At 41.6% G+C, this 27,037-nt stretch overlaps 3 protein-coding genes across 4 annotated transcripts; 2 read left to right on the forward strand and 1 right to left on the reverse strand.

The window, feature by feature from the left end:
- The first annotated feature begins 243 nt into the window (after nt 1–243).
- On the forward strand, nt 244–9,968 carry fndc5a (fibronectin type III domain containing 5a). The gene is made up of 6 exons (XM_085932118.1): nt 244–301; nt 6,553–6,668; nt 6,889–7,087; nt 8,400–8,489; nt 8,733–8,866; nt 9,684–9,968. The coding sequence occupies exons 1-6, from the start codon at nt 244–246 to the stop codon at nt 9,732–9,734; spliced, it is 648 nt and encodes a 215-aa protein (XP_085788244.1). The 3' UTR covers nt 9,735–9,968.
- A 3,547-nt stretch (nt 9,969–13,515) lies between these two features.
- Nucleotides 13,516–15,029, forward strand: s100pbp (S100P binding protein). The gene is made up of 4 exons (XM_085932277.1): nt 13,516–13,805; nt 13,933–14,400; nt 14,476–14,566; nt 14,627–15,029. Exons 1-4 carry the CDS (start codon nt 13,799–13,801, stop codon nt 14,727–14,729), a joined length of 669 nt encoding a protein of 222 aa, XP_085788403.1. The 5' UTR covers nt 13,516–13,798; the 3' UTR covers nt 14,730–15,029.
- Nucleotides 14,979–26,574, reverse strand: ldlrap1b (low density lipoprotein receptor adaptor protein 1b). Of its 2 annotated transcripts, none has more exons than XM_085932276.1 (9): nt 26,334–26,574; nt 22,659–22,801; nt 22,013–22,125; nt 20,765–20,879; nt 20,353–20,425; nt 19,286–19,384; nt 17,836–17,969; nt 17,737–17,771; nt 14,979–16,148 (listed from the first exon to the last, which is right to left on the reverse strand). In XM_085932276.1, exons 1-9 carry the CDS (start codon nt 26,506–26,508, stop codon nt 16,004–16,006), a joined length of 1,032 nt encoding a protein of 343 aa, XP_085788402.1. In that variant the 5' UTR covers nt 26,509–26,574; the 3' UTR covers nt 14,979–16,003. The 2 variants fall into 2 exon arrangements, with proteins under 2 accessions (XP_085788402.1, XP_085788401.1); XM_085932275.1 differs by having other exon boundaries at nt 19,283–19,384.
- Nucleotides 26,575–27,037: the final 463 nt, after the last annotated feature.

Genomic DNA, 27,037 nt, shown 5'->3' on the forward strand with positions numbered 1-27,037 from the left:
AGGTGCAGGTCGAGGATTTTTTTTTTTTTTTTTAGGAGCTCCGCTGGTACACGGAGGAAAGAAGACATTCGGAAGTCATGCTTGTTGTAGTGCAGGGCTGGCGGTGTTGAATGAAGAAGCTTTTCCCTCCCTCCCGTCCAGACAGACGAGCTTGTCACTCGGAGGAACATGCCAGCCGGGCGGCTAATGCAGCCTCCCTGGCTGGAGGAGTAAATGGGACCGCGCGTCGTCCGAGCGAGAAAGATGGAGCGTTTTTTTCTGCTGCTTCTCAGCTCTTTGGGTGTCTCGCGGGGTTCGGCGGGTAAGTCGGAACATATGCTCATGTGCAATTGGAAAAACAACATTTTTGTGCCCGAGTGCCCTTTGACTGTGTGACGGAAGGCTTGGTGGCATGGCACGGCATGGCATGGCACGGCATCTACGTGTGCATGGGTTACGGCGCGAATGTGAACATCACTGTGCATTGCCTTTGGAACCTGTGGAGAGCGTTTGTGTGACATTTTGGGGACAACAACACGCGTGGATTTACCTCCATTGCAATGACTATCTGCCTGTAAAAACTGCGCGTGCATGTGCGCGTGTCTGTATCCAAGAGCCGTCAAATATTTCAATGTGTTCTTTAGCTGCATATTCTGCAATATTCGACACTGCTCAACTTGATATTGACCCGGTTCTGGAACATGTATTTTCACTTTCACCCCACATTGCAAAGATAGAGCGTCCTGTACTTCATTCTGAGATGGACCCCCCCCACTCCACAAAAAAAAAAGTAAAAAAAGAGTCCATGTAGCATTGATCAATTCTGGCTTTTGCACAGTGTTGCCTCATAGTCCAAAAAGGATTCGCCTCTAAAGGCCATCCAAGCACTTGGTAAAGGCATCCAATTCATCAGTATATTGCAAATGCCGTTGCACAGATAATCATTTTGAGTTTAAATTGACACTGTCAAAAGGGAATCAATCCCAACATTCCTGAAAAAAAAAAAAGAAAATCTCTTTAGGCTGTAGTTTGCAGGATTCAAAATTGCTGGGAGTGGTTTCCAGTACTCTGGTATTGAATCTCCTCATATTGTTGGGGTCATTCAGTGCATGCTGACAAATCCTTCGGGGGTTCGGTACTTCCACCTGAAAATAATCCAAACAACCAATGAAATGACATCACATCTCCAAATAGGTGAACTGGAGAACTGGCTCTCGACATTGATGAATCACATCCATTTGTTTGCTGCTTGATCAATGAAGTGATTTTTCCCGTGTTGCCTCTATACTAACCCGTATAGTAGTCCCAGGGTAACCACAAATGCTCTTCTAGTTTGGGTTACATTTGAATACTTATCCTCTGAAATTTCAATTGACCTCTTTTCAAATCGTTTGAATTTGCTCATACGTCATTCATTGTTTGGTCCTCCAATCGGAATCATATTTGAAATGATGCGGCTTTATTCTGGATTCTTTAAATAGCCGGGAAAGAGGTAAAGAGGAACACTAGAAACTTCCAGACACATTGATGCCCATGTCAAGTCTGAGTGTTAGCCTGGCAAGAGTGAGAGTGTAATATTTACACCGTCTTGACGTCTTTACTGCAACTGTGTTTATAGTGACTCATAAACAGCTGGTTGAACCCGAGGAAAGGAACGCTAATGTTTGAATTTAAAATGTAAATCGACTGCCTAACACATTCATCTCAATAGCTCCATAAATCCTCGTGAGCAATTTTCCTTGGGCTGCTCCAAAGAAAAAAGGAAAAAAAAAAAAAATCAATTAGTCATTCAACAAATTGTTGCTAAAGACTAAACAACTCAAGGCTTTCCCTCTTTGTTTTTGTAATGCTTTTAATTAGAATGGAGTCTTTTAAGAAGGGAGACAATATGTTTTTATGCTGCGGGTAGAAACATTTTGGGGGGGGGCTCGGCGTCAGTTTTCCTGCATGGTAGTTTTAACTTGCGTTTTTAGCTGGAGCTGATTTCCAATCAATCCAATAGTTTTGGTTTCTGTGCAACGCCGGTCCAAATCTTCCTGTTGGCAAGCGCGGCTTTATATGACAGTGTGTAGTCAGAGCCTTAATTAGATTCATATTGATTGATGTCCATGTTAATGTGGCCACTTATTCCTTTCTATAATCTGTGCAACCGCCCACTTCATAAACCTGTCAGCATGTAACTGGCATGAGACGAGACCCATTGTTAGCCTGGTGAGAAGAAAAAAACGGATGAGAGGAAAAGCAAAAGATTAAGATTGGAGTAATAGACCAATGAAAAGACATTGGATATCCAAAACAAATCTTTGACTTGGTCTTACAGTTTGCATTACGAAAGACATATCTAAATTATTGATGACATCTTTTTGATGCTTACACACCTCCACCGCAGGTATGTGCGTACATGTGCACACGCATGCACTCACAAGGACGAGTCCACGTGGCAAGGTCTGGAAAAGACGATCGCCCGGCCATAAAAACCTGATGGCTCTATCATGGCACATTAAATATAGATGAGGTGAGCGGCCTTCTGCACTGAATGTGTGTTAACCCTCAAGAGCCCACAAGCCTCTCGCATTCAATAACATGTTAGCGGGGAAGGAGGGAGGGAGGGGGTAGAAAGCAGCCTCATGCTGTCATAGGACAACATTTGCAATCATCAACTTGGGCTAATTTATTGCTTGTAATTTCCCTGCGGCTTATATAACATAGAGTTGATTCCCCCCCCCACACACACAATGTTTTTGTCCTGTTTTCATATTTCCACTCACTGGTCATTAAATCCTCTGCAGTACAGTTCGAAATAGGAAACTTCCAGTTTAACTTAAACCTTTTAATTTGAATTGTTGGAAGTATATATTTTTTTTTTTCAAGACGCCTGAACCCACAATCTCTAAACTAAGAAAACACGTGAACCAGTTCTATGGTCGGGCGGTGGAGGAGCAGTTTGCCTAACAATTCTGAGATTCCAGCTTCCATTTCCTGTGTGGCGTTGTCATGTTCTCCCCTTGTGTGATTTTCTCCGGCACATTCCGGTTCCAAGCTTTCCAATGCCCCTATTGAGGATAAGGTGATGAGAATGTAGCCTACATTATCAGGAGACTTCAATGTTTGCTTGATAGTGTTGTGTGGATCCATTTTTATGTTTGCACATTCAGGCCACTTCTTGTAGCTCTTTCTCTCATTTTGTTCTGCAGTCTATGTGATTTATTTGAATCATTTAAGCATCCTTTTAAAAAAAAAATATATATATATATATATAATATTATTTTTATTTTTTTTATTTTTTTACTTTACTGTCGTGCTAGTATCATCCCAGCATGACACGTGTAACCCGGCAGTTATTTTAACAACTGGAAATGATAAGACAGTTAACCATGTGACAATGACAATTTTGTATCATTTCAGGTCACAGTTGGTAAAGTTCTTTCGATCTGTTGCTCTTTGTCAACCGAGCAGATGGCAATGTGCTTAACTCCGCATTTATGCGTACGCATATTTTGATACGCTTGTGAACCGGTGTAGTGGACTGTAATGCTGAGTTGAAATGGACTTTCAGAAGTTAGCCATACACTGATGCACATCAGGAAATGTAAACACAAGAGGCTTTTGTCCGCCTCCAAATATACTTGGAACAACATGAGGCACTTTTCCTCGTAGGCTTACTCATCAGCATCCCGGGGAGCAACACACCACAGCATGACTTTGAGTAATGTTTTTCCAAGGGTAGTGGAGCTGTAACAATCAGCAATAGCTTCTCTTGGGGGGCTGATAGAAGCGCCCCGCAAGCATTTACGAGCCCCTCGCTCTCTCGACCGCTGAGTGGTTATTAAAACAAAATCAACTTTCTACCCCTGAGGGGCATCAAGTCAACTCTGAACTCTAATCAGTGGGGGCAACAGCACTCATCACATTTGCTTGATACATTTCTGTCTTTGCCGACGAAAGATCCCGATGCACAGCACGTAGTCAAGAATGGCTTTCAGGAAAAGACCTCAGTGATTATGGCTTGTTTGAGAAATGAACAAACGTGATGGAAATGCCACAATTATGTTTCAAATGGAATTTGATTTAATCCTCACACACACACACACACTATTGACGTCATAGGTCCATTTGGTATATCTGCTGAATGTATTGTGAGAAATGCTTCAAAGCTATTTGAATTGTACTTCTATGCCTTCATTCTATGGCTGATTTATGTCATCCAAGTGTGCAATTCATGTTTAACCATCCAAGTGAGGTACAGGAAGGCACTGAAGCAGAACCGGAATGGAAAGGACAGAAGAAGCAATCATCTTAATGCCTTTTGAAAAGAACCCAGTTAAAGACGCTTCATCAATCCAAAGACTGAACAATTCATCGCAGCTATGCCCTAGCACTTATTATTTCTCCAAATTAGAAAATCCGCTATTCATCTGCCTCATTATTTTGTATTTGAAATGCAACAATATTTATATGTGTCAAAGTGACAGCCAAGAAAAATCATTCAAGCAAAACAAAGCCTGCTAAAGACTCAACTTGAAGGAATAAATCCGTATCATCGCCTCTCGTGCGGTAGAAGATTTTCATGAAATAATCATAAGCTGTATTGATGTTCCCAAGGTGTGTTTGGAAAGCCTTTCTTTTTTTTTTTTGCTATTTCACACAAATGCTGTCTATTGCCATCACTTCTCTAATTGTCCCCTTTGACGCCGCTCAGCGTGAAATAGACAGCTCGCTGCCAACACGAACAAACATACTCACCAGGATATCCAACGTCACACCCATACGTATCTCACGGCCATGCAGCCATTGGCGCTCAGGGAGACTTAGAGCTGAGTGTCGTGTGGATATTTAAAGCCCATGGTCACTGGCGACACTCAACATAAGTGGATAAAAAGATGAAAGCATGAAGTGCAAGCGTGCAAGGGTGCATTTCTTTTTTGCTACCAAAACTACAAACATGTTGGCCTCTACAATAAATCTGGGAGAAATACAACATGCACATTTTCATCACTAAGAAGAAGCAGACAAATTATAACATTTGGCGTTCCCAACTCCAAATTAAACAGGTGAAGTGAATTCATGACGAACATTTGCTTGACAGTACGGAAATTCCATTCCAACTTTATGAGCAACTGTGTGTTTGTTTTATAACCAGGCATTATGTGCTACATGAAACATTTCAACTATACTAGAAGGGAATCCTTGCTGGAGCATAAAATGATTCATGTATACATAGCGAGTGATCATTGCTGACAAATTGCTGGTTTGCATTCAATAATTCCATTCAATAATGCACCACCCAAGTGAAGGATAAAATGCCTTCTCAGCAATAATGGCCATGAAATTGTGTTATTGCTCAGATGACATTTTTTTGTTTTTACCTGAAAAAAGATTTCAAACAGCTATTGTCGTCGTAAAACTTTGAGTTGAGACGTTGCAACATACAGCATTGTTATTAAGGCTTCCAGCGACAATATTCTTTGGTTTTTGGGATGAGGGACCAGCGGGTAGAGAATAAAAAAAAAGAATCAGCCGGCAGCACTACTAAATCTACAGAGTTGGCCTTTAATATTACATAAGGTCCCTGTTGGAGTCGCAGAGTCCCTGAGAGGAACCAAAGGTTAACTCGCTCTGTGTGTTTTGAGATGAGAGCACGATGAAAGAGCTGAATAATGACTTTGATTTAGCACTTTGTAAGGCCCTGTCCATCTCTGGGATTTCAGGGGCGATGACATATAAACAGGATGGCAAAAGTATCTTTAAAAATCTTTTCTCAAACGTGTTGCTGGCAAGTGTGTGTGACTAAACAAGCTCGCTCCAGCAAGCCACCCACCCGCCCGCCCATTAATTAAGGTCATTTGTTAACCTGGACTGCACTACTATATTTCATCTCTGCACTGAGCCGGCTGATGATGTTTATAAGCTAATAAAGACGGCTGAGTGACGGCTTCTCCTTGTTCCTCTTCATCTTACTCAGACCTTGAGTCCAAATATCCATCAATCCTGAAGTCATTGATAAGTGTGCTGCAATGTGGGGGTGTTATTTGGAGTCTCTTGCTGGAATTTTGTTCAAATGGATGGTTGTTTCAAAAAATGTGGCTGCTTCTGAAATATTATTGGCCGCAGCTTCCCCCCCCCCCCCAAAAAAAAAAAGTCGAGCTCCACCAGTGGGTAGAGGAAATTTAAAATCAACTCATATTAACATCTGCATTAAAAGCTTGACTTGCCCTCTCTCAAATTATTTTTTACAATGTCAAACATAAAAGGTGTAATGGTTAGCATTGTCACAATTTATGTTTGGGTGCTTCTAGCGTGAATTCCTAAATTGCCTTCATACACAAAGTAAAGCCAAGGTTAATGGGAACGCCGTTGTCTTATTAAATGATGCTATGACGACATGGAACAAACAGACCATGAATTTTGTTGTCACAGATGCCAGACACTTTATAGCACATGCATGAGTAGAATGAAAAAAATAACCTTCAATCATTTATGGATATATATATTTATGTACTATATATTTTTTTTCTTTCTTTTCTTACCCTTGAGAAGTTTTAAAGAAAGCCTTTTTTTTTTTTTTTTTTGCAGATACCTTATCCCCCCCTGTCAATGTTACCATCAAAGCAGTGAAAGCTAACTCTGCTCTGGTGACATGGGACATCCCCGAAGGAGACCCTGTCATTGGCTTTGCCATCACACAGCAGGTGATTGACGCCCACATACTACAGTACATTATCGAAATACACACCAGGTTGCGTTTCATCCCGGTTTGTATAGAAATGGCCTATTCTTGCTTCTTCACGGGAACAAGTAATGGGTTCATGAATGGGTTGATTTGACTAACAGACTGGTAGCATGATTGATTTTGCATCTGTATGTCTTCATCCAAGTGAGACTTTTGTGTTTTGTTTTTTGGGCCGACAGAAGAAAGACGTGCGTATGCTCCGATTCATCCAGGAAGTCAACACCACCACACGTTCCTGTGCATTATGGGACTTAGAGGAAGAGACAGACTACATTGTGCACGTCCAGTCCATCAGCACGTTGGGGACGAGCCCGCAGAGCGAACCTTTACGCTTCCGAACACCCAAGGAGGCCGACACTCAGGCTTCTAAGAATAAAGGTAAAGCGGCACGGATAACACCAATCAATACAAAACGCTCGCACGGCTTTTTGTTTTGTTTGTTCTCGAGCCGGTAAGATGCAGACAAAAGTCGGCCTCTTGATAATATCTTGAGTGATTTTGTCGAAACGCCGATAAAAATCAATATGCACACAAAGCGTGAAATGAAATTTCAAAACAGCACAGCCAAAGGGGAATGCATGAATTGTGTATTGACGTGCTTCTGCGGGCCACCTCGCTTGCTGGCAGGCCACCTTGCTGGCTTGCTTGCATCCAGCACCACTGCACAGTAAACCAAAATGGGAGGAGGGAGGGCATTTATCAGTTGCGGAGCAGAGGAAGCCAAAGCTGCAAGGGACGGTAAATCAATGCGCTCTTGGCTGAAGCCTTATCTATAGAATTCCTCCTCATCCTCATCTGCTGTGTGACACTCTGCAGGACTCCTCCCTGAAATTGGAAGCAGAAACTTGTTTGGCAGGGGCATCGATAGGGTGGAATACAAATGGAGGGGCATCATGGCTGAAGATTGAACATAGTTCCACTCTTGAGGCATTAACTCTGGAAGTCTTGTTTGGGGCTTGTTGTTGCAAGGGAAACACATTTTTAAAAATCAATAGCTGGACAGGGTTTTTTTTTTTTTTTCCCCTCTCGACCAAGCTTCATTTATTGTACTGCCTTACTCTCATTTATTGGACATGAATGACTTTTCGCCAACAAATAAACCAGACTTGTGTGATACCTCGACACCAATGCTAAATATTGTATCCAGACTATAACGATGTTATTGTACCTTTAAAATAAGATCACAAACCCTCTTAAATATTGATTAGCTCTAATGAGAAAGAAGCCTTGGATCCATGTGCTAATTTATTGTAGCATTCATAGTATTCTTGGAAATCAATTTTGATTTCATTTCTTTTGGACTTCTTTCTACTGTGGTTGATCACTAGCCATCCATTTTGGACCTTTGAAAGTGTTACATCTGACCAGTTGGACCAACAGAGCCTGGGTATTTTTGCGCTGATTAGTTGATGCCAATCGATCCTCACAATTTCTGAAAGCCACCGGAGCATGGGCTGCCTTACCGTTTGCCACGCTGGGGTCTCAAAATGTCACCTAGTGCATTTCATAAAAGACACCAAGGGAGCGCGCTGAACTTTATATCAAGCTTGTGACTTTGCTCAGTAATGGTAGAAAAGTGGAGGATTTGTGCTCAAGGGGAAACGGATTCAGAAAATAAGAATAACAACAGAGTCCTTGGCATGTAGTAGAATAGCATGTGACAAGTATTTTGCCTTCTAACTTCTCACAGACGAAGTGACAATGGAGGAAGTGGGCCAGACCAACCAGTTGAGGGCGGGGGAGCTCATCATCATTGTCGTGGTGCTTATCATGTGGGCAGGTGAGGATCGCGTAGAAAACCAAAGAATTGTTCACATTCCCTCAGCAATTGTGTGTGAATGTTGAAAGGTAAAAAAAAAAAAAAAGCTGAAACTAATTTCACGTCTTTGTGATGTTGCATTATCGCAATTTATTTATTTTTTTTCTAAATTATGATGCAGCCCAACCAAGCTGCACATTTTGAAAGGACCTGAAATAGGAACATATCAGGTTTGCTCTATTTTGACGTTGTTGTTCTTTGCAGGCGTGATCGCTCTCTTCTGTCGCCAGTATGACATCATCAAAGACAATGAGCCCAACAACAACAAGGACAAAGCCAAAAACTCCTCAGAGTGCAGCACTCCTGAACACCCGACGGGGGGTCTGTTGCGCAGTAAGGTATAACCCACCCGCCCCCCTCCTCCCCCGAGCTGCCTCCCCCCTCCCCCTTCGACAGCGACGGGCAGGTGAATGGTGCCGCCCGCTACAAAGATCTTTTCCACTCGACATTCATATGAGGTGTTTCTCAATGTCAAACCATTTGCCGCAAAAGTCTTTGACGTCCATAAACGTCAGTGGCACTCAACGAGCTAATGAAGACAACGTCACAGTGCGAGGTAGAAAAAAAAAGACAGATCTGTGTCCGAGCCTCTCAAAAGACATGATCAAAGTCATTCCTTTGTCGATTTATCCCGCTGCTCTTCTGTAAAGCTTCAATGGGCAGACAAATTTGCGCTCATCATCTCGACAAGAGAGGGAGAGAAGTAACAGTGCCAGATGTTCTCCATTTATTGACAATCTGTCTCACCGTAAGGACTTTTCGAGGTAACCCCTTCGAGTTCTATGGAAGAAGACCATTTTGTATCATGCAGGCATGAAACTGGTGCGTTAGTTCATCGAAATTTCAATAGTATATTCGAGAAGAGAGGAAATCGAGCATCTTCTGAAGGACCGACCGCTGAAATTGTATACTTGACCCACAGTGTCATCTGAACATCAGCTTCGGGCTAAATTGAAATCTGACTTCAATATGGCTCCATTTGTGCATGTCAAGTCGCAAACAGGCTCAAAGGTCATTTGGAGAAAAGCCTGAATCGAGCCAGCCAACCAAGCAGCCCTTCATAATAAACGCAGCACAGAGGCATCCTCACGCTCATTGTTTTATTTCGGAGAAGCCTCCAGGATCTTCAGTCCCCTATCTTCTCTCCTCCCACAGTTCTCCAAGAACAACAATCGGATGCCATCTGTCAACATCATTGAAGTGTGAGTGCGCATACTACAGACTCTGGCAAATCTGCTCGTCAGAACGCATCGCTTCCGTTTCCAAAGCTGGCTGGATTTAGGAACAACTCGGCCGGGCTGACAAGAGATCCCGCCGTGGAGTCACTGCGGGGAGACTTGAGCCGATCTGCCGTGCTTAACAAGCACCGTATGCTGGGAGAGGCACAGATTAGGGCCGAATGGTCCTGGCGGCGGACAGACAGACAGACAGACAGACAGAATGCTGACCAAGGAACCCCAAGGACCAACGTCGATAAGCAGAGCCTTTTCTTCTCTGTCTGGAAATGGGTCGCCATGCAGTATGTGGGTACTTCCCATTGTGTCTATATATTCCTTTGTGCTGTGATTTAATCCCATCCCATAGTTTGGTTACACAACGTACTGCCAGTACTGGTACATCTTCATGGAGGAAGGAGAAGAAGTGCGGGGAATAAACGTCTGGCGAGCTTGTTTCCCCCCTCAGGGAATCCAGACTGCAACTGTCTGAGTTTGGAGGAGTTTCTCAAAAGCCAGCTGCGACCACGCCATAGCAGCTCGCCGAGGATGGCTCACCGCTGAAGTCACACATTTAATAGATTGTGATTCTTTACATTCCACATCCTGAATCAGCTGTCTTTATTTATCTCCAAGGGTGGTGGATACCTGCATTCTGGGTAAAAAAAAAAAAGACAATTAAAAAAAGACTTGACCCAGTGTGCCTCATCTGAAAAATGAATTTTAAAAGAGTCTACACAGGGAAGTGGCCTTTGTAGAGACACAAGAGGAGATTCCTTAAGCAATAACAACTCAAAGCCCCGACACATGACGGGCAAGGACTTTGTGAGGTCACGTTCTGTAGAAAAAAAACCCCACAAATGTAACCTCTGGGCATGCAATGTTGAGACAAATGCACATTGTGATAAATACTCATGAGTACAACGAGCCTCTGATGTTTGGTTTCTTGTAATGGCATTGGGATGAACAGATGTCAACAAGGCATAAGGGCTTCTCATGAGTAGATTCAAATCAAAATGGCTCTTTATCCATATGTACTAATAAGTTGGATGGAAAGTAGAATTGCAGTGTTTAGCTGTGTCTCATTGTGCTTCTTTCGTTTCCGTTTTAAAGGTTAAGTTAATATGATCGTCCGTGGCAGCCTCTTTGCATTGGTTGTCTAAAAAAAAAAAAATAATCATTTAGACAACTTCTGCGTGTGGCAAAGGTCCTGTTTGACAATTACACTCAAAAAGTCAAGTCATAGTTTGCAAAATGCTATTTAAAGTTCCTCTCTTATTGTTAAGAAGCTGAATTTTTCTGAAAAAAAATTCAAATGTAAGGAAAAAGATTTGTTGGACCATAAAGCTCATTTCAGCTCACAAGTGCTTCATGATTATTGAGAATATCATTTCATTTATCAATGAAATGGCTTGTCGGCTATCTTACATAAATAGCATATTTCTGTCATTATACTCTTTTGTCAAATGTGTGCGTGTGTGTCTGTGTGTGCGTACAGTAGCTAGAAAATTACACTTGCAAGATGGGACTGAGTCATGCTTAAATATTTAATGTGTAAATACATTTAATATTACTGGAGCCTGGAATGAGTTATGAATTCTGTGTAAAAGTCTTGAAAGCCACAATTATATGAGCAAATGATATAAAGCAACAATTCAGGTCATTATTAACAGTGTAAATAGTATGGATTAAAAAACAAAAAATGGAATGGACCCTCTTTTATAATTCATGGCACCAGATCACCGGCAGCTCCCTTTTTTATGCAATTCATCAAATCTGTCCGATTACTTACAAATGCTACATTTGCTCCTTTTGTTGCCATGGAGCCAAGAGGGGGACTAAGACTTTTGCAGAGTTCTATTGGTGATTTTTTTTTTGTGTGTGTGTGTGTGTGTGTGTGTGTGATTTACTCTTCATGTCTAACTAATGATAATGGTTTGATAGCACTTATCTACTGTATGTGTTGATATGATCTATTTTGTCATTTAGCTGTTTGCTAAGAGTGAAAGAAGTCGCTTGACGCTACTTTGTGTTTACAGACAAAAACAACTGCACGTAACAATAGCAATGGTTTGGGATTCTTTATTTATTTTTTTTAAGCGTATACCCTATTTTTTTCATGTTGGAAAGAATAATAATTGACACCATTTCATTACAACACTAGTACAGTAGTTGCAGGTTTTTGCACTAACATAGTCACTCAACTAACCTATAAAGTCCATGCTATATTCAAGTCGACTCGTTCTCTTTATTGGCTGAATCAATGTTTCCCTATTCCAATTCATAGCGTCTATTTATACAAGCAGTGGCCATTTTGTAGATCAAAAGTGATTACTGTTATGTTTTTTTTTTTAATTTCCTCTCTTACCTATTAAATATTCTTACAGTAACATCAAAAGTTGATTGTGTACATTTTAAACTCAGTAGAATTGATTTGGATGAGACTGAAACCTCAAGGCAGATTTGGAATAATAATAATTAAAAAAAAGGTTAAGGTTTTCAAAGTAAAAGCATGTAGTGTGTGGTTTTCTTTTGCAAGAACTGACAGACAGAAAATATTCCCAAGATGACAAAATGTTGAGTTGAAATCAATATTTATTTGTACCGTCTAGCTAAAAATATTGTAGCATATAAATGGCATTGTGTTGAGAAATATTCATAAAATCACTTTACAAAAAAAAATCTAATAAGAACAAGGAGGTCAAGATTTGGGAGAGTTCAGCTAACATGGATGGATTGTCTTTGGCTTGAACACTTTGCATACCCATTGATCAATATCAATATTTTCCTAAACCACAATCAATGATGGTGTTGACTCAACAATCTATTTAAAGCCCCGTGATGAAAGAAAGAAAGAAAGAAAGAAAGAAAGAAAGAAAGAAAGAAAGAAAGAAAGCTCTTCTTGCACCTTGCTTTGGATTCAGCCAGTCAAACATGCTTCTTGTTTGTTTTGTGTCTGGAAACAAAAGTCACCATTGAGACAAATCAGCCTGTTTCACTTGTGAACAAAGAAGGCAAACAATGCTTTATTCATCTTAACATATTCCATTTATTGTAGTTATTGCTTAATGAGGGCTAGCACGGTTTCATGAACTAATATGCACAAAGTTACACAACTTCAATGATGAAGTCTGCTTACTTGTGTTTGCGTCAAATAAAGTATCCAATATTTTCTCCAAATGACTGACTGTTTAATACCTAACAATGTCTACTTTCAGTCTTTCTTTTCATGAGGCGTAGGGGAGAAAAGGTGCATGAAGCCAAGAAGATTGCTTGAATAATACATTTGAAACGTATTTCACCAGACCAGACCTGTCAGACTGCTCAGAGCAGCCGTCTGATAAATAAGAAAAAATGCTCCACAAGTTCTGGTCTGACAATTTTCATTTCTTGTGTGTGACCACTAGAGGGCCCCAGACTACCGGATAACAATCCATGCTCCATATAATTGCTTTTTTATTTTTATTTTTTTTCTTCCCATGCAATTGCTTATATTTATTCAGAGATTGAGGTGGACCGTGGACATGAGTAGAGGTGCGCATAAGAACTTTGATGAGAAGTGGTCGTCGTTTTATTTGGACTTATTCAGCACATGTGTCCCGCTGCATGCAAAGTATTTTGTCTCCTGCACAATGTGCATCCGCCGTTTGTGACTTTGAATCGTGTAAGTTGAACTTAACTCTTCTGTGCTTGCAAATACTTTGCTATCTAATAGAAACGACATTAGCATAGAGCTAAAGTGGTGCCATCTAGTCGAGTTTGATTTTTCAATGAACACCCGATTGACCATGTTCTTGATGCTCTCATGCAGGAGCCAAAAGTGGTCAAAAATACTTGTTCTTCCTTAATAGTCACTTTTAAGGAGACCCGCCCAATAATAAATAAATGGGCAGGATTTTTCAAAAACAAACATGAATTGAATCACCAATGAGAGCAAGTCTTAGTGCAGTGTCTGTTCAAAGCGAGCGTTCAAATCGGTGCATACTGCAAGGAAAAATTCAAAAACTCACTTTACAGCATTAAAGCTGAATCGATTGTACATCCTGAAAAGAATGCATGATAGGTAAGGACATCAACATACATTTCATGTCACGCTGCATCAATAAGTCAAAAATACAAACTGTATTTACAAGGTTGGTCGATTGTCTGGGTGGATTCTGGAAATGTATTTATTTTTTTTCATTCAACAGGCTTGGATAAAAACATGTCGAGCAAGAGCACCGCTTTCAAGCACCTTCAACCTCTGTCCAAATATGGAAAGGCAGTATTTTCTGAGAGATGTCCGAACACGTTGGCTCATCTTCAAGTCCAGCCTCTCAACGGCAAAGGGTGGACAGTGCACCGTTCTGCTCAGGATAGATGGCGTCTCCCTAAAGATGCTGATCCCAATGGAACAGATGCAAACGTGGATGACGGTTATTCGTCCATGTGCCTTACTCCATCGCTCCGGTCCCCACCGGCCTCCGGTTCAATTCGAAATTTCAACGTGGAGGTTCTAGAATCATCTGCGTGTGGAAAGGAGGAACGTGGTCCAGGTAGCAAAGAAGAGCTTGCAATACCCAGTACCAGTAAAGTCTGGAAAGATTGGAAGCAAAAGAAAAGGATGTATGTCCGCTTGGTTCACAAACATGTCAGTGAGGCTTCTAATGAGGCTCAAGGTAATGTCGGGGCCTCTTTGGAGTCGCAATGTGTTACTTTTGCAAGTTTTCATCCCGCCCATGTCTTCTCTAAAGATGCCGTCGGTGAAATGCAAGGTCTTATGGCTCGAGTGGGTTACGGGTCTTCGGAAAGACCGTGGCAACATCCCTCTGACCTCACAAGCAGGTACGGTTGTTATTCAAAGAGCGCGTAGAATTTATTGGTGACAATTGCATTGGCCTTCAGGAACTACAAGGTACGCTTAAGGAAAGGCGGAAGGAAAATATCCCTCGCTGAATGGCAGAGCAACAACTCGGGGATGCAGAGGCGATTTGAAAATGTCTTGTGATGTTTGAGCACTTTGGTTTGCGGTGTTTTTCGACTAAATGCACGTTGTGTTTAAATGTTGAAATGAGCGGAGTAAAGAAGCAACAAGAGCATTTTAATGTTTGCTGTTTTACCCTTGCTTAAACTTTATGTAATGCGTGTTTTTGTACTTACTGTGACAAATGTTGCACTTGGAATTGTGATTTTGTTTTGCACATTTTAGTGACATCTTTTTATATTGTTTAAATGTTGACTACGTAATAAAATGCAATTGAAATTGATTATTTTTTATTGTATAAAAAACATTGAATATTACAAGTGTACATAAGCAAACATACTTTATTGAGACTTAATGTAAATCTGTTAAGTTAAAGTCGTACATGAAACAAAAAGGTACAAAAATAACACTGAAGCGTGAACCCCAAAGATAAACCAATGCACCACCCATTGAATACATTCCCTCTAATCCTTTTTTTAAATTCTTTATGGTGCTGTTTAAAGGTAAGGTGGCTTTTTGGGGTTTGCAAACTGAAGGACAAAATAATAAAGCCAACAAGAATTGTCATTAGATAAATATATATGTTTTGTCATAAATCCTTGTAAATATGTAGACTTCAGTTTTCCACCTACATGTTTGTGTGATTGATTCTTAGGGTCAATTTAAGCAGCTTCCGAAAAGTGTTTGTTTATAATGTGGAGAAGAAAAGTACTGTATCCAAGGTATGAGTGAGCAGAAATAAGTTTGACTTTGAATTTCCTTACATCAAAGATGTGCTTTTAAACATGGAAACATGCACAGTGCAAAAATAGATTTTGCATTTTGGAAAAAAAAAATAGGATTGTCATTTGTTATTCTCATTACACACATACGCACAAACATTCCTCCTTTTCCTTAAAGCTCACATCGTACACAGGTAGTAAATTGAGTTTTGCCCAAAAATGAGTGTCTATTGGTGACGTTGAGTGAAACCGAAACATCTCCATCCGTAACAGTAACAATGACAGCACGCTTAGATATTGCAAACTCCTTTCTTAACAAAAAACAAAACAAAACATAGAAGCACAATACATAGCATGAATGGAGATGCAAGAGTGTTACATGAAAAGACTGCAGGTTGTTGTAGAAAAGAAAAGAAACTGCTTTCAGAATGTTATATTGCTTTGGCCTGTTGAGTGCAAAGCTTGCTCGTGTCAACTTCTGGTTGAGTAGATGCAGAAGCACCTGAGAGCTGCCAGTCTGAACATCAGAGGGGAAGGAAGCCCCTGCCAATCCATCTGGCCGGAGGCTTTTTCCCATTACAACCCCGGCGAGTCTATTTGTGCTGGGAAGTCTGCGTCTTCCTGGTCCCATTTGCCCGGGGACAGGCACTCGTCAGTGGTCAAATCCTGAGGGTTTACCCCAATGTCCAGGACCTGGGGGTTAGTGCGAGACTCAGCGAGTCTGGGAGGACACAAAAAGGACGAGATTACAATTGCATACTGAGAATGCAACGGAGGGATGTAAAGATGAACTATAGGCACATTCAAATACAAAATGGAAGAAAAAAAAAAAAAAAAAACGTGTCCACAATAAGTTAATGGCTAAAGCGTGATTCCTTAGCAGGCAGATGAGAAACAACGTACGATGAACTCTATTTTTGTCTGGCTGCACGACTTCTGAGCAGTGCGAATGGTTGATGGCATGTTGGAATGAATCTAATAACGTGCTATGAAGAAGGGCGATGAGGTGGATTCCACTCCATCCAGTAAATGACATTTTTACCTGAGCAGGACTCAAAGCTATCCAGACTGCGGCTGGAAAAGGGGGGGCAAATATCACAAGTCAGCGGTAATACTGCAAATAGCAAAAAATCGCCAATAGTATGGCCAAATAATGGCGAAAATTGTTCACTGGGTTGGATGGAAATCGCTCACAACAGCCAAAATTTTGGGCCAATCAGATCGGTGTCAGTAAGTACAGCTTTTTTATTTCATGCACTTTTACGCCCTCTAGCGGAGAAGGTGGGTAACTAAATGTTTTTCATCAACCCTAAAGCTGCAATGGAATGAATCAAATGTTAGCACATGGACGTCATCTCACTAACTCCAGTGCGATTTTTTCAACTTTCAAAAAAAGCAACTTTTGAATCACTAACATGAACCAAGTAGGCCCGAAAGCAGCCTTCAATTATGGAATAGCTCTATAATGCTGATGCCCGGAGCCTTCTCATTAAACAGAGAGTGGAGATTTATGACGTTGAGGGTGTACGTAATTACAGTGTGGAGGAAAAAAAAGAATCATCTGATAACAGAGCACAAATTGCCTCCGCTACTTGTTGGGATGAAGTGTAACACATCCCACCTTCGTGCATGCAGACTAAAATAGTCAATCAATCACACTCCCATTACTTTATAGATGGCCGCTGGAGCCATTCCAATCAATCATAAACAACAGCAGAGAAATACGAGACTGTTGGGAAAACGGCCATTTTGCCCTGCTTGATTCGACTGACCATCCCAATTTTTTGCACAAAGGCATCATGGCAGCATAAAGGGGGAAAAAAATATATGGAATATGTAGAAACTCAGAATTCATGTTTTGCTCGGGCAAAAACAAACGAACAAAAAAATATTATTGATCGGAAGAGGGCATTTGACCTTTAGTGCAAATCCATTTCAAACATAACAAAATGCGGTAATAGAAATGACCACTAGGTGGAAGTAGAACAACAACAACCAAAAACTAACTGCAAACCGGGAGTCACAATTCAAATAGTGGTTTTAAAGTCTTCAGTTTGCTTGTAGAATTTAATTAATTCACAGAATCTTTCAAAAAATATATATTTATAATAAAATAACCATTCAAATTTATTAGAATATCTAATTGCATTTGTGGTGGTTTCAAAAGAAGGAATGGAGTTGCTAAAACCGTCTACAATTCTCTCCTAACAAACTATGAACAAAAATGATAATAAATACATAAACGGAACACCTTCAGGGTATATTTTGCTTTCATTGATTTAAAAAAAAAAAAAGAAAAGTTAGTTTACCTTGAAAATGCCTCATCCAGACCATCCTCAAGCTCCTAACAGACACAGGGAAGTCATTATGTATTTCTTTATCAAGTCCAGAACATTGGTGTGTCTTACCCATACTGTGTTGTTGTTCTCAGTTGCGTGATTATGCACTGTAAAGGAATTCAAATCCGTTTGCATTGTTCCTGAGTGGACCAAGGTTACATTGGCCCCTTCTGCCAAATCTAGGAGCTTGGTTGTGGCCACCTCTGCAAAACACAAAAAGGACAATTTGACAGAATTCACAAGTGTATTCTTTTTTTTTTTTTATATATATATATATACAGCTGCATTCTGTTGCGCTTATGAAAAATCCTGTTGATGCTTCAGTCATTAAGGTTCACTTCTTCTTATTAAGTGTCTCATTGGGCTTGGCATCTGCGCATTATGTAAAAAGCGGCGTGTCAATAATAATTGTCGAGCCTAATACTTGAGCACTCTTGGAACTGACGACGTCTACCGAGAACACTTACATAAGCCATCGTACCATTGCCGCAATCTGAAAGTCACAACATACGAACGAGGTGAAGGTGACCTTCCAAAGTATTGACGGAAAGATCCCCTTTTGAAGGTATTATTGATGATTGGATCTGTAATTTGGTAAAGTGGGTGGCTGTTATTAAGTTGCCAGGAGCAGATCCTATTTCGTGGCACCAGTCTCACCGACTCGGTGACCTGCTGCGTGCGTGCACGATCAGGCAGAATGAAGGGGGGGGGGGGACATAAATATAACCTTGTAATGGTTCCAATGCTGAGCTGTCCTCAATCTGTGCCAGACAAGCAGAGAGGCATGTTCAAATGATCCCGATTGTATTTATGAGAATTGATTCTACAACAAAACTGTGTCAGGCACATCACCGAATGCCTCTTTTCCCCTTCAAGAAAAAAAAAAAAAAATTCCTATGGGCTTACATTTGCCCCCAGTCTTCCCAAATAAAGTGTCGGAACAGATTGCAGCGATCCCATTCTAGCTCGGGGCCATTTGGCTGGAAGGCCGACTACAAAGCCCGTGTCAGATGCTCCTGGACTCGCATCAAGCCGACCCCTCCCTTATCCAATGGATCAGAGAAAACGGGAGCAGTTCATATTTGATGTAAGCGATGTGACAGGAAACGCACGCACACACACACAGGCACGTTCGCCAATGGGTTTGCAGCCACAGGGCATGCCTTATCTCAGTTACAAAAAAAACAACAACACAGCTAATGATGCCTTGAGAAACGCCAAGCTCATTGAGAGGTCAATAACTTCCTCTTCACGAGGCATGAAGAGTAGAATCTTCGGCGTGAACGAGGTCAACGTCCGTTACTCCAGTGCTTTGTAAACAAACTGTACAATTCAGAATCAACGAACATCACCCATGTTCATTCACCAAAGGAGAAACAAAGACCCAAGCTGTCATGTCAACTCTGGGCCACAATGAAAGGCAACATTTGTGATTTTTGTTCCAGATGGCATGATGTTAGGTGACATGACTGACCTCCTCCTCCTCCTCCTCCTCCTCCTCCTCCTCCTCCTCCTCCTCCTCCTCCTCCTCCTCCTCCTTTCAGGCTGGTCGAGCTGTCGGACTGGGCGCCGTTGACTCCTTGGCTGTCTGAACCCGACTTGACTTGCTTCTCCTTTTCTGCGTAGGTCCAAAGAGACAGAGTGCAATTATAGAAAAGGCCAGTGGTTCTACCACACAGGAAAACTGGAACAATGGGCTGATTGTCCTTGCAAAAAAAAAAAAAAAGAAAATCGAATGTTCCACCAGTCATACATACAATAATATTCATTCATCTTCCAAAGCGCTTATGTTTGAACAAATAAGCAGGAGCAATTGGCTGATAAGATTAGCCTAATTAAGTTAACCCGCTTGAATGACGAGGCAGTGGAGTGCAAAAAATAATCACATCCAGTTCATTCAATAGCGATTGCGGCCTTTCGACGTAACAGGCAGGAAGGGCACCGAGAGACACGTCGAGAATAACAACCAATCGACTAATCGTGATCCCGACGTCATCATAATTTCTCTTCCCATTTAATTACAAATATGTACACCGTGCAAACAAAGAGCGGCGCTGCGAGTGGAGTAGTTGAGGCTTTCAAAGCAAATATGGCCGGCTTGTCAGTGTGGCCTAAGCCCGGCAAGCTTAGTGATAACATGTACCACCGCCAGTTGTGCTTTGTTGACCGCAAATTAGGCAGAAGTGGTGGCGCTGCAACAAATCTTACACCTTCATGGTGACGTGTATGTATTCAATTAATGACAATAATGTTCTGCTGAGCTATGTGGAAAAAAAAACAAGAAGCCGCGCGCTCCTTACGCAGCAATTTTGATTGTGTTCAGGGTGCCTGCGCACGCACTCCCTTTATGAAATAAATATTGTGCAATGCCACAAATCTCCTGCTCGGCTATGTTCTATACAGAAAAGAAATGGCACCTTTGCCGGATTGCGCAATATCAATAAGAAATAACGACGCTCGATAAGTTCGAGGAAAAAGCAAAGGAAAAAAAAAAATAAAAACCACTAGCGGGCGGCAGGGAGAGATGAGAGGCATTTCCACTCATCCGTCACACACTGCTCTTGTCGTGGAGGAAACCATGCATACCTTCTCTGGCAGCTTGCCAGAATTCAAATGCCACTCGGAAAGCCTGTGCCACTGTTAGGGTTACTGCTTGCGCCTGTTGGAGGGAGGGAGGGAGGGAGGGAGGGAGGAAACGCAATGAATAAAGGAAGACAAACGACAGATAAATGTACAGAGCTCCAAATCGGAGACGCGGCAAGTCTCGATGTAGCATTTTGGTGAGAACTAAATTAGTGAGGGGAAGGAAGCGGGTTGGGCTCACTTGTGTGGGAATCTCCAGGGAAGGAAGGAATGATGACAAGCTATCCTCCCCCCTTCATGTTCACCCCCCCAATTGTGATTGAATGTTTTTGCACGTTGTCAAAGAAACAAGGTCGGTTGCTATCTGGTTTTTTTTTTTTCTTCTTCTTCTTCAACAAATGTCTTAATTGCTTACCACTTTTCTTTTGGTGCAAAGGAAGGCGTGACACTCGAGTGCCTCGTTGTGTTGGCTCTGGACGATGTAGGCGAACACTTTGTCGTGCATCTTATCTGCCGTACAATAGGATATTCTGAAATTGGAGCAAAATGAAAAGATCTTTATTCCAGTGTTTGTTTTCCTCCCGGGCTGTCGGAGGAACTCGGTGTACATTTGTAAATTGATCCCAAAGTCATCGCGGTGAATCTAAAGATATGCAAATTTGAAATCAATAAGAGGTAAAAAGAAAAAAAAAAATGGCAGCAGGAATCGCAGCGAGCCGGCGTGAGATTTACTGGCAAGTGTTTGCAATGAGGGCGCTGGGAAATTGGGTGTCTAAGAGTCCGATCCATTTATTTTATTGATCACCCAACTTCCTGGAGAATATTAAAGCAGTAAAACTCGGACGGCAAGGTGGATGCACACTGCTTTATGTTTTCACATCCCGTTGAGGAGATTGCTTCATGTACTTCCTTGATTCTCCTTTTTCGAGTGAAACGTTGAAAAAAAGGACCACCGGAGCACGGAGCAGATTTAATAGAGATGGCGTAAAGCTGTGGCATTAACGTCCTGTCAGAAAAATGAAGGCTTTGCTGTCAATTACAAATAGTCTATTCCTGAATACAAATATTGAAATGGTGTCACTTGAACCACGCAGTGTAAATAAATCCAGCCGCACCAGCTTGATGGATATTAATGGTCACTTTTGACTTGTAAAAACTGAGCTATATAGCCTATCGCTGGTGCCTTTCTGATTCTCATTCAAGAAAATAATAATAATAATGATGACAAATAATAATAAATCATCTTTGTGAAGGGAAAATTCCTGATCTAGATCTCCTCACGCTGACTCATTGAAATGGAATTTGCGAAGTCATTTGGGCATGCCTGTTTAGCCGGAGGTCAACTAAAGTCATGCAGGCTGAGGCAGGCAAAAGGTTTCAATTATTAGAATGTCTGCGTCACTCGGGTGTGACGCATGTCAGTCGGTCACACCTGCGTGAAAGCTCAGACATGCAGTGGCTGAGTTGCTTCCTGGCCAGAGCCAGGTATCGCACACACACCTCTTTAGAAACCCAAAAAAACAATCCAGTGACGGCGGACTTCAGGAATGTGATGAATACTTTTGTTTTCAATCTAAGGATGAAGTCAAGCTAGGACAGTAAGGATTCAATAAGCGGGTTCGCCTAGTTGAATCATTAACATGACAGAAGCCGGAGAACTGACCTGTAAATGGAAATGTTTTCTATGAGTTGGTTGGAGGCACTGTCGTAAAGGATGATTCCACGAGGGGAGACTTTTAGTGTGACTTTCTGGAGTTTTTTTCCACTGGCTTTGGCCTGAAGGACAAAACAAAATGTATTTTGTACATTTTTCAGATGCTGTCAGACCAAACAAAGTAGGCGCCAGCATTAGCACTCAACCACAGTAAGAAACATTACCCACAAATAGAGAGAACTCATTCCCAGAAATGGCCAGCCAACTAAAATGACTCCAGACTCTTAACAAATTGCTGCAAAAGACTAGTTATGGCTAAATGCAGCCAGATTAGGTTAGGTTCGACGTAACCGCATTTTGATCCCGAATATCCCCTTCAATGATGTCGCAATAGTGGTAGTTTCGCAGCAATCCTTCTTCCTCTTCTTCATACATCATTGTCTCCCGGCACTAACTAAATTATCCCCTGAGTTGCCAGATCCAATAACATTAAGCCTTTTCTATCACGATGAGGCCAACTGAATGTCTATTTTCATATCAGTGTCAGTCAAGGAAGTCCTGACAAGCAGCCATCTGGATGAGAATTCAAAAAATGGCTCATGTTGATGAATGTTTGAGGTGTGTGTGTGTGTGTGTGTGTGTGTGGGTATCTCACAGTGGCCACTATCCTCTTGACAGCAGCCGCAGACAGCTCTTCTCCTTTAGGCTGCTCAACCATTGTGACTCCCAGGTACTTGAGCTGGAACACCATGCCCTCCAAAAGGGTCTCCCTCGTGTCGGTCCAGTTCTCCGGAAGCTCTGGAAATGGAAAAACAGACAAGGGGACACCACCTCATGTCAATTCAGCAATTATTCCCATTTTTTTTGTATTTCTTCATGGAAATCCAAACAAATGGATCATATCATTGGATTGTCAAAGTATTTTGAATTTAACGAAGGGAATGTTTAGCACGTGTTGCACAAATGAAAAGGTTCCGGACGTGCGTCGTAACACAGACATTAAGGATAAACATGAATTGATTGAATCAGACGCAGCTTGAACGATAATTGGCTATACATCACCAAACTGCTTCGATTGTGTAAGATGAGTTGCATTAAATACGCTGGCTGTCTGCCGTTTGGATTTTCTCTTCACACAATATGATCATGGCCATATCTTAACAGTGACAATCCATGCAGAAAATTGCTTTCAGATTAATTAAAAAAAAAAAAAAAAAAAAAGGTGACACCCCCTCTCTCTTTATAAAATCATCCAATTCCACTCCTTAAACATCTTCAATGAATAAAAGTCCTAATTTGGCCCCAAAAATCATAGCTGTGGTATTTTAGATATTATTTACATAAAGAAGCTGCTCAGTTTTACATATCCAAACTTATATTTAAAAAAAAAAAAAAATCTCCAACTTCTAAAAGCTGCATTTCACTTTGACATAAGAGTCTGAGGACTCCAGTGATCCCCGCATGAAGGAATAGATCAAACCTATTGACATAAAAGAAATGTTGACGACAACAAGATCCCATCTCGGAGGTATCTTAAAGCGTGATCAAACGGCTTTTTATAAAGCACGACATCCTGGAACTAAAAGGCTGGATTCTAATTTTAGATGTGTGCCGCTACTAATATTGGTCCCATTTGCATTCATGCAAACTTCAAAGGCTGGAGCTGTGCTGGGCTGGTCAGTGATGCTGCCTTGAAATAAGCCAACAAACACGTGATGAGGGGGGGGTGGGGTCGGTCATGTTTGCTCAGTGGATTGTGTTTAGGGACTAGACTTGGAAAAACACCAAGCTTTGCTCTAGCAATCATGTTAGGACACCGACCGAGCGGTTAAGATGGCAAATCAGGCCGGGTGGTCTTGTACTGGCTCGGGCGGGCTCTTTGCGGTTCTGCCAAAGGCTTGATCCTCTTTTACGAGTGGGCAGCGGCTCCAAATGGCCTCATACACGGCAAAAAAATATTGTCATCTGCAGAAGGTGCAAGAAGAAAATCCAATTCTCACTATTATTATGCTATCTTGACACCATTTGATGTGAAATTCAAGTTCCTTTTGACAATTGCAACACTGGGTGAGTCATCCTTCCGTTAAATAAGAGGTTCCACACTTATTTGTCAGACGACAACTCACTCACTGTGAAAATAATTCAACTGAACATTGTTTTTTTTTGTTTTTTTACTTCTTCTGATTTAGATTCCCCAGATACCATGAAATGATCTTTTTTTCTGCTATGAAAGTTAAACAAAGTAACCACATAGAGGAAAAAAAAAATTCGTATTAGGGCTGAAATGAGCCCTCGAGTTTGGAATTTTAAGACCTTGATGAGGGGAAAGAAAATTAACATTTCGACAGAGCGAGGCCGTTTTGGTGAGGAGAGAGGTGTGCAAAGTAAATGAAGTAGTCAGACATAAATGAAGAAAAGAAAATATAGAAAAGAAAAAAATCACTTGTGTAAATCGTGGAACATTTCTGGTCGTCTGACTACTTATTGAATCCGTGGAGCTTTCAAGCGAGCGGCTTACAGTGGCAAGTCAATTGCTCGCCAGGTAAGCCATCCCACGTCACGCTACTGACACTGTCAACTCAACATCATTGCAAGCCTGAATAAGAAGATGAGAAGAGATGTGAGCTACAATTTATTGATTACATTTTTAATCCAAAGCAAGTTAGGGAGGGAATTGGAGGCATGATTTGTGATGGACCAGGGACAACCAACATCATATTTCTCTCTTTTCATTGAAGCAAACTGTGCTGAGATGGCATCATCCTATCTCAGTCCAACAAAGCAAAAAGATATTCCAGCATTATTCCATTCAAATTAGGACAAGTGATTAATTTAGAAACCTCCGACTCACACAAAGAAACACACCCGGAGGCATAAACAGAAAAGTTTTTAATTGTGCCGCATTGTTGGCCATTATACATTCACATGCAAACAAGCGATCATTCAGGTGGAGGTCAGAGACGATGAGTATGTCATTGTTATTAGTTAAGGTGGATTTTTGAGTGTTTAGTCTGTCAACTGAGAGGTGAAAATAAATGAGGACTCAAAACGAGCCGTTTTAAGATTTAGTTGTGAAGCTTAGCAAAGCCAGCCGATATCGGTTAAGCCATCCTCCCACCCCCACTTCCATTTAAAGCATCACAGCAATAAACGCAACCACTTTAATGGCTACACTTGTGTTTAACTTGGCACATTGAAGCTGAACAAATAAATGGGTGATCTATGGATTTGTTTAAAGCATGCCGGGTTTTTTTTTTTTTTTTTTGGGGGGGAATTCACCAGCCAGCATATTGTTGCGAAAAGGGGGCTAAAAAAAACCACTGCCCATATGGCTGGACACATGGCCGAAGGAGCTTTCATTAATTATTTCCTTCTTGCCGTTCACTTTCTGATCCATGACTTCATTTTCATTGGACCGCCAACAAGTCGATAAATGCAGTCAAAATAATGGTGGTGGGGATTAAACTGATCTAGCCGCTTCAGTTGTCTTCTGGGAACGGCAAAGGAGATTTGAAGCCCATATGTGGTGCTCTAACTTGGATGTAGATGCCAGTCATGCCACCTTCGGAGCATCCATCACTCTCATCATTGAAACAAAGCATTGATTGCACTGTGTGACAGCTCCATGCCAGCATCGCCCCCACACCATGAGGAGGTGGGAGGTCATGATGAGGACACTGGAGGCAGTAATCCTGCAAAACATCATGTATGCTGACCCTAAAATGTGGTCATCTCAAAAAGGGCTAATGATAGTTAGGGCTGTTAGGACTGAATAAGACTTTCAATTCACACACACTCATTTTTGTTTTGCATAGTGCATCGCTTAGCAACAGTGGGTTGCTAGGAATGGTTTGTGCAGCTTTGCCAGAAAATACGACCACTAATTCAAGCCTGTACACCTCTGTTGTAAATCTCAGACGTGACGTGGCACACAACACCACCGGGTGGGTTTTCTTTCACACAATACCGCCGGACTGGATAAATATGATGCGATACTTGACCAGTGAGACATGAGGGATGGTCAGTGTCATTTTACACGCGCTACTTTCTCCGAGTGTCCATTAAGGAGATGCGGAGCGCTGCTGTCAAGAGTCCAAGTCAAGTTGAGAGCGTTGACTCTACACGCTTCCGACTTAAATTGGCAACTTGAGTTTGATTCTATACCGGGACCGCCACGTTGACTTTTAAGTTGCCCCCAACAAGTGTGAATGGTGGGTGACATTTAAGGTACGCGCCGGTAGAAGCTTCATCTGCTGCTAGCTTAGTGTAGCCAAATTAGCACAAGCTGGCTTCTTCTTTTACTGCACAGGATAAAAGACATCGTACTCACTTTTATGCCTGCCGCCTCCCCATGACTGTTTGGCGATGCTGGGGCTTCGTATGATCGCCCTTCCAGCGGATTTCAAAGCGTCCATGTTGCGGTGTAAAAGTGGGGCAAACCCCCCCGTCAAGCCGTGCACTGTGTCGAAACACCCTGCCTGTTTGCCCTCGTGAACTTTTCTCATGTGTTTTCGTCCTTTTTCCGCACGACAGTGGATCAACACGCTCTGCCCCCTGGGCGGTGTTACATATGCAAATTGACCTGATAAGATGCGTGACGCTCGGTTGTAGAAAAACGTGAGTAGAGCGCTTGGAGTGCTGACGCTCGCGTTCCGGAGGGGCGGTGCTTCCTAAGCAAAGAAACTCACCAAGTAAAAAACTGCTTCAAACAATTGAACTAACTATATATTGTTTCCACACTTAATTATAGGATAGTTTATATAATTATATATTAGTTTTTTGGCACAACGGCGACCTCATTATTTATGAGTTATTTTGGTGGTTATTCTGGTTCATTAAAACGACGCCTACGCTGTAATCACAATCGTGGATCAACTAAAGGTGCATTCAATTGCCCTCACAAAGTAGGACATCTCGAAATTACATAGAAAAAGATCATTTAATGCACCAAACCGCAACGACTTGTATTTGAGCAGAGCGCACATTGCAGAAGGTATTAGAAATATTTTAGAATTTATCTGATGCACCAAAATC

Source organism: Syngnathus leptorhynchus, chromosome 15 (assembly GCF_054491065.1).
Source record: "Syngnathus leptorhynchus isolate UIUO chromosome 15, UIUO_Slep, whole genome shotgun sequence".
Lineage (NCBI taxonomy): Eukaryota > Metazoa > Chordata > Actinopteri > Syngnathiformes > Syngnathidae > Syngnathus > Syngnathus leptorhynchus.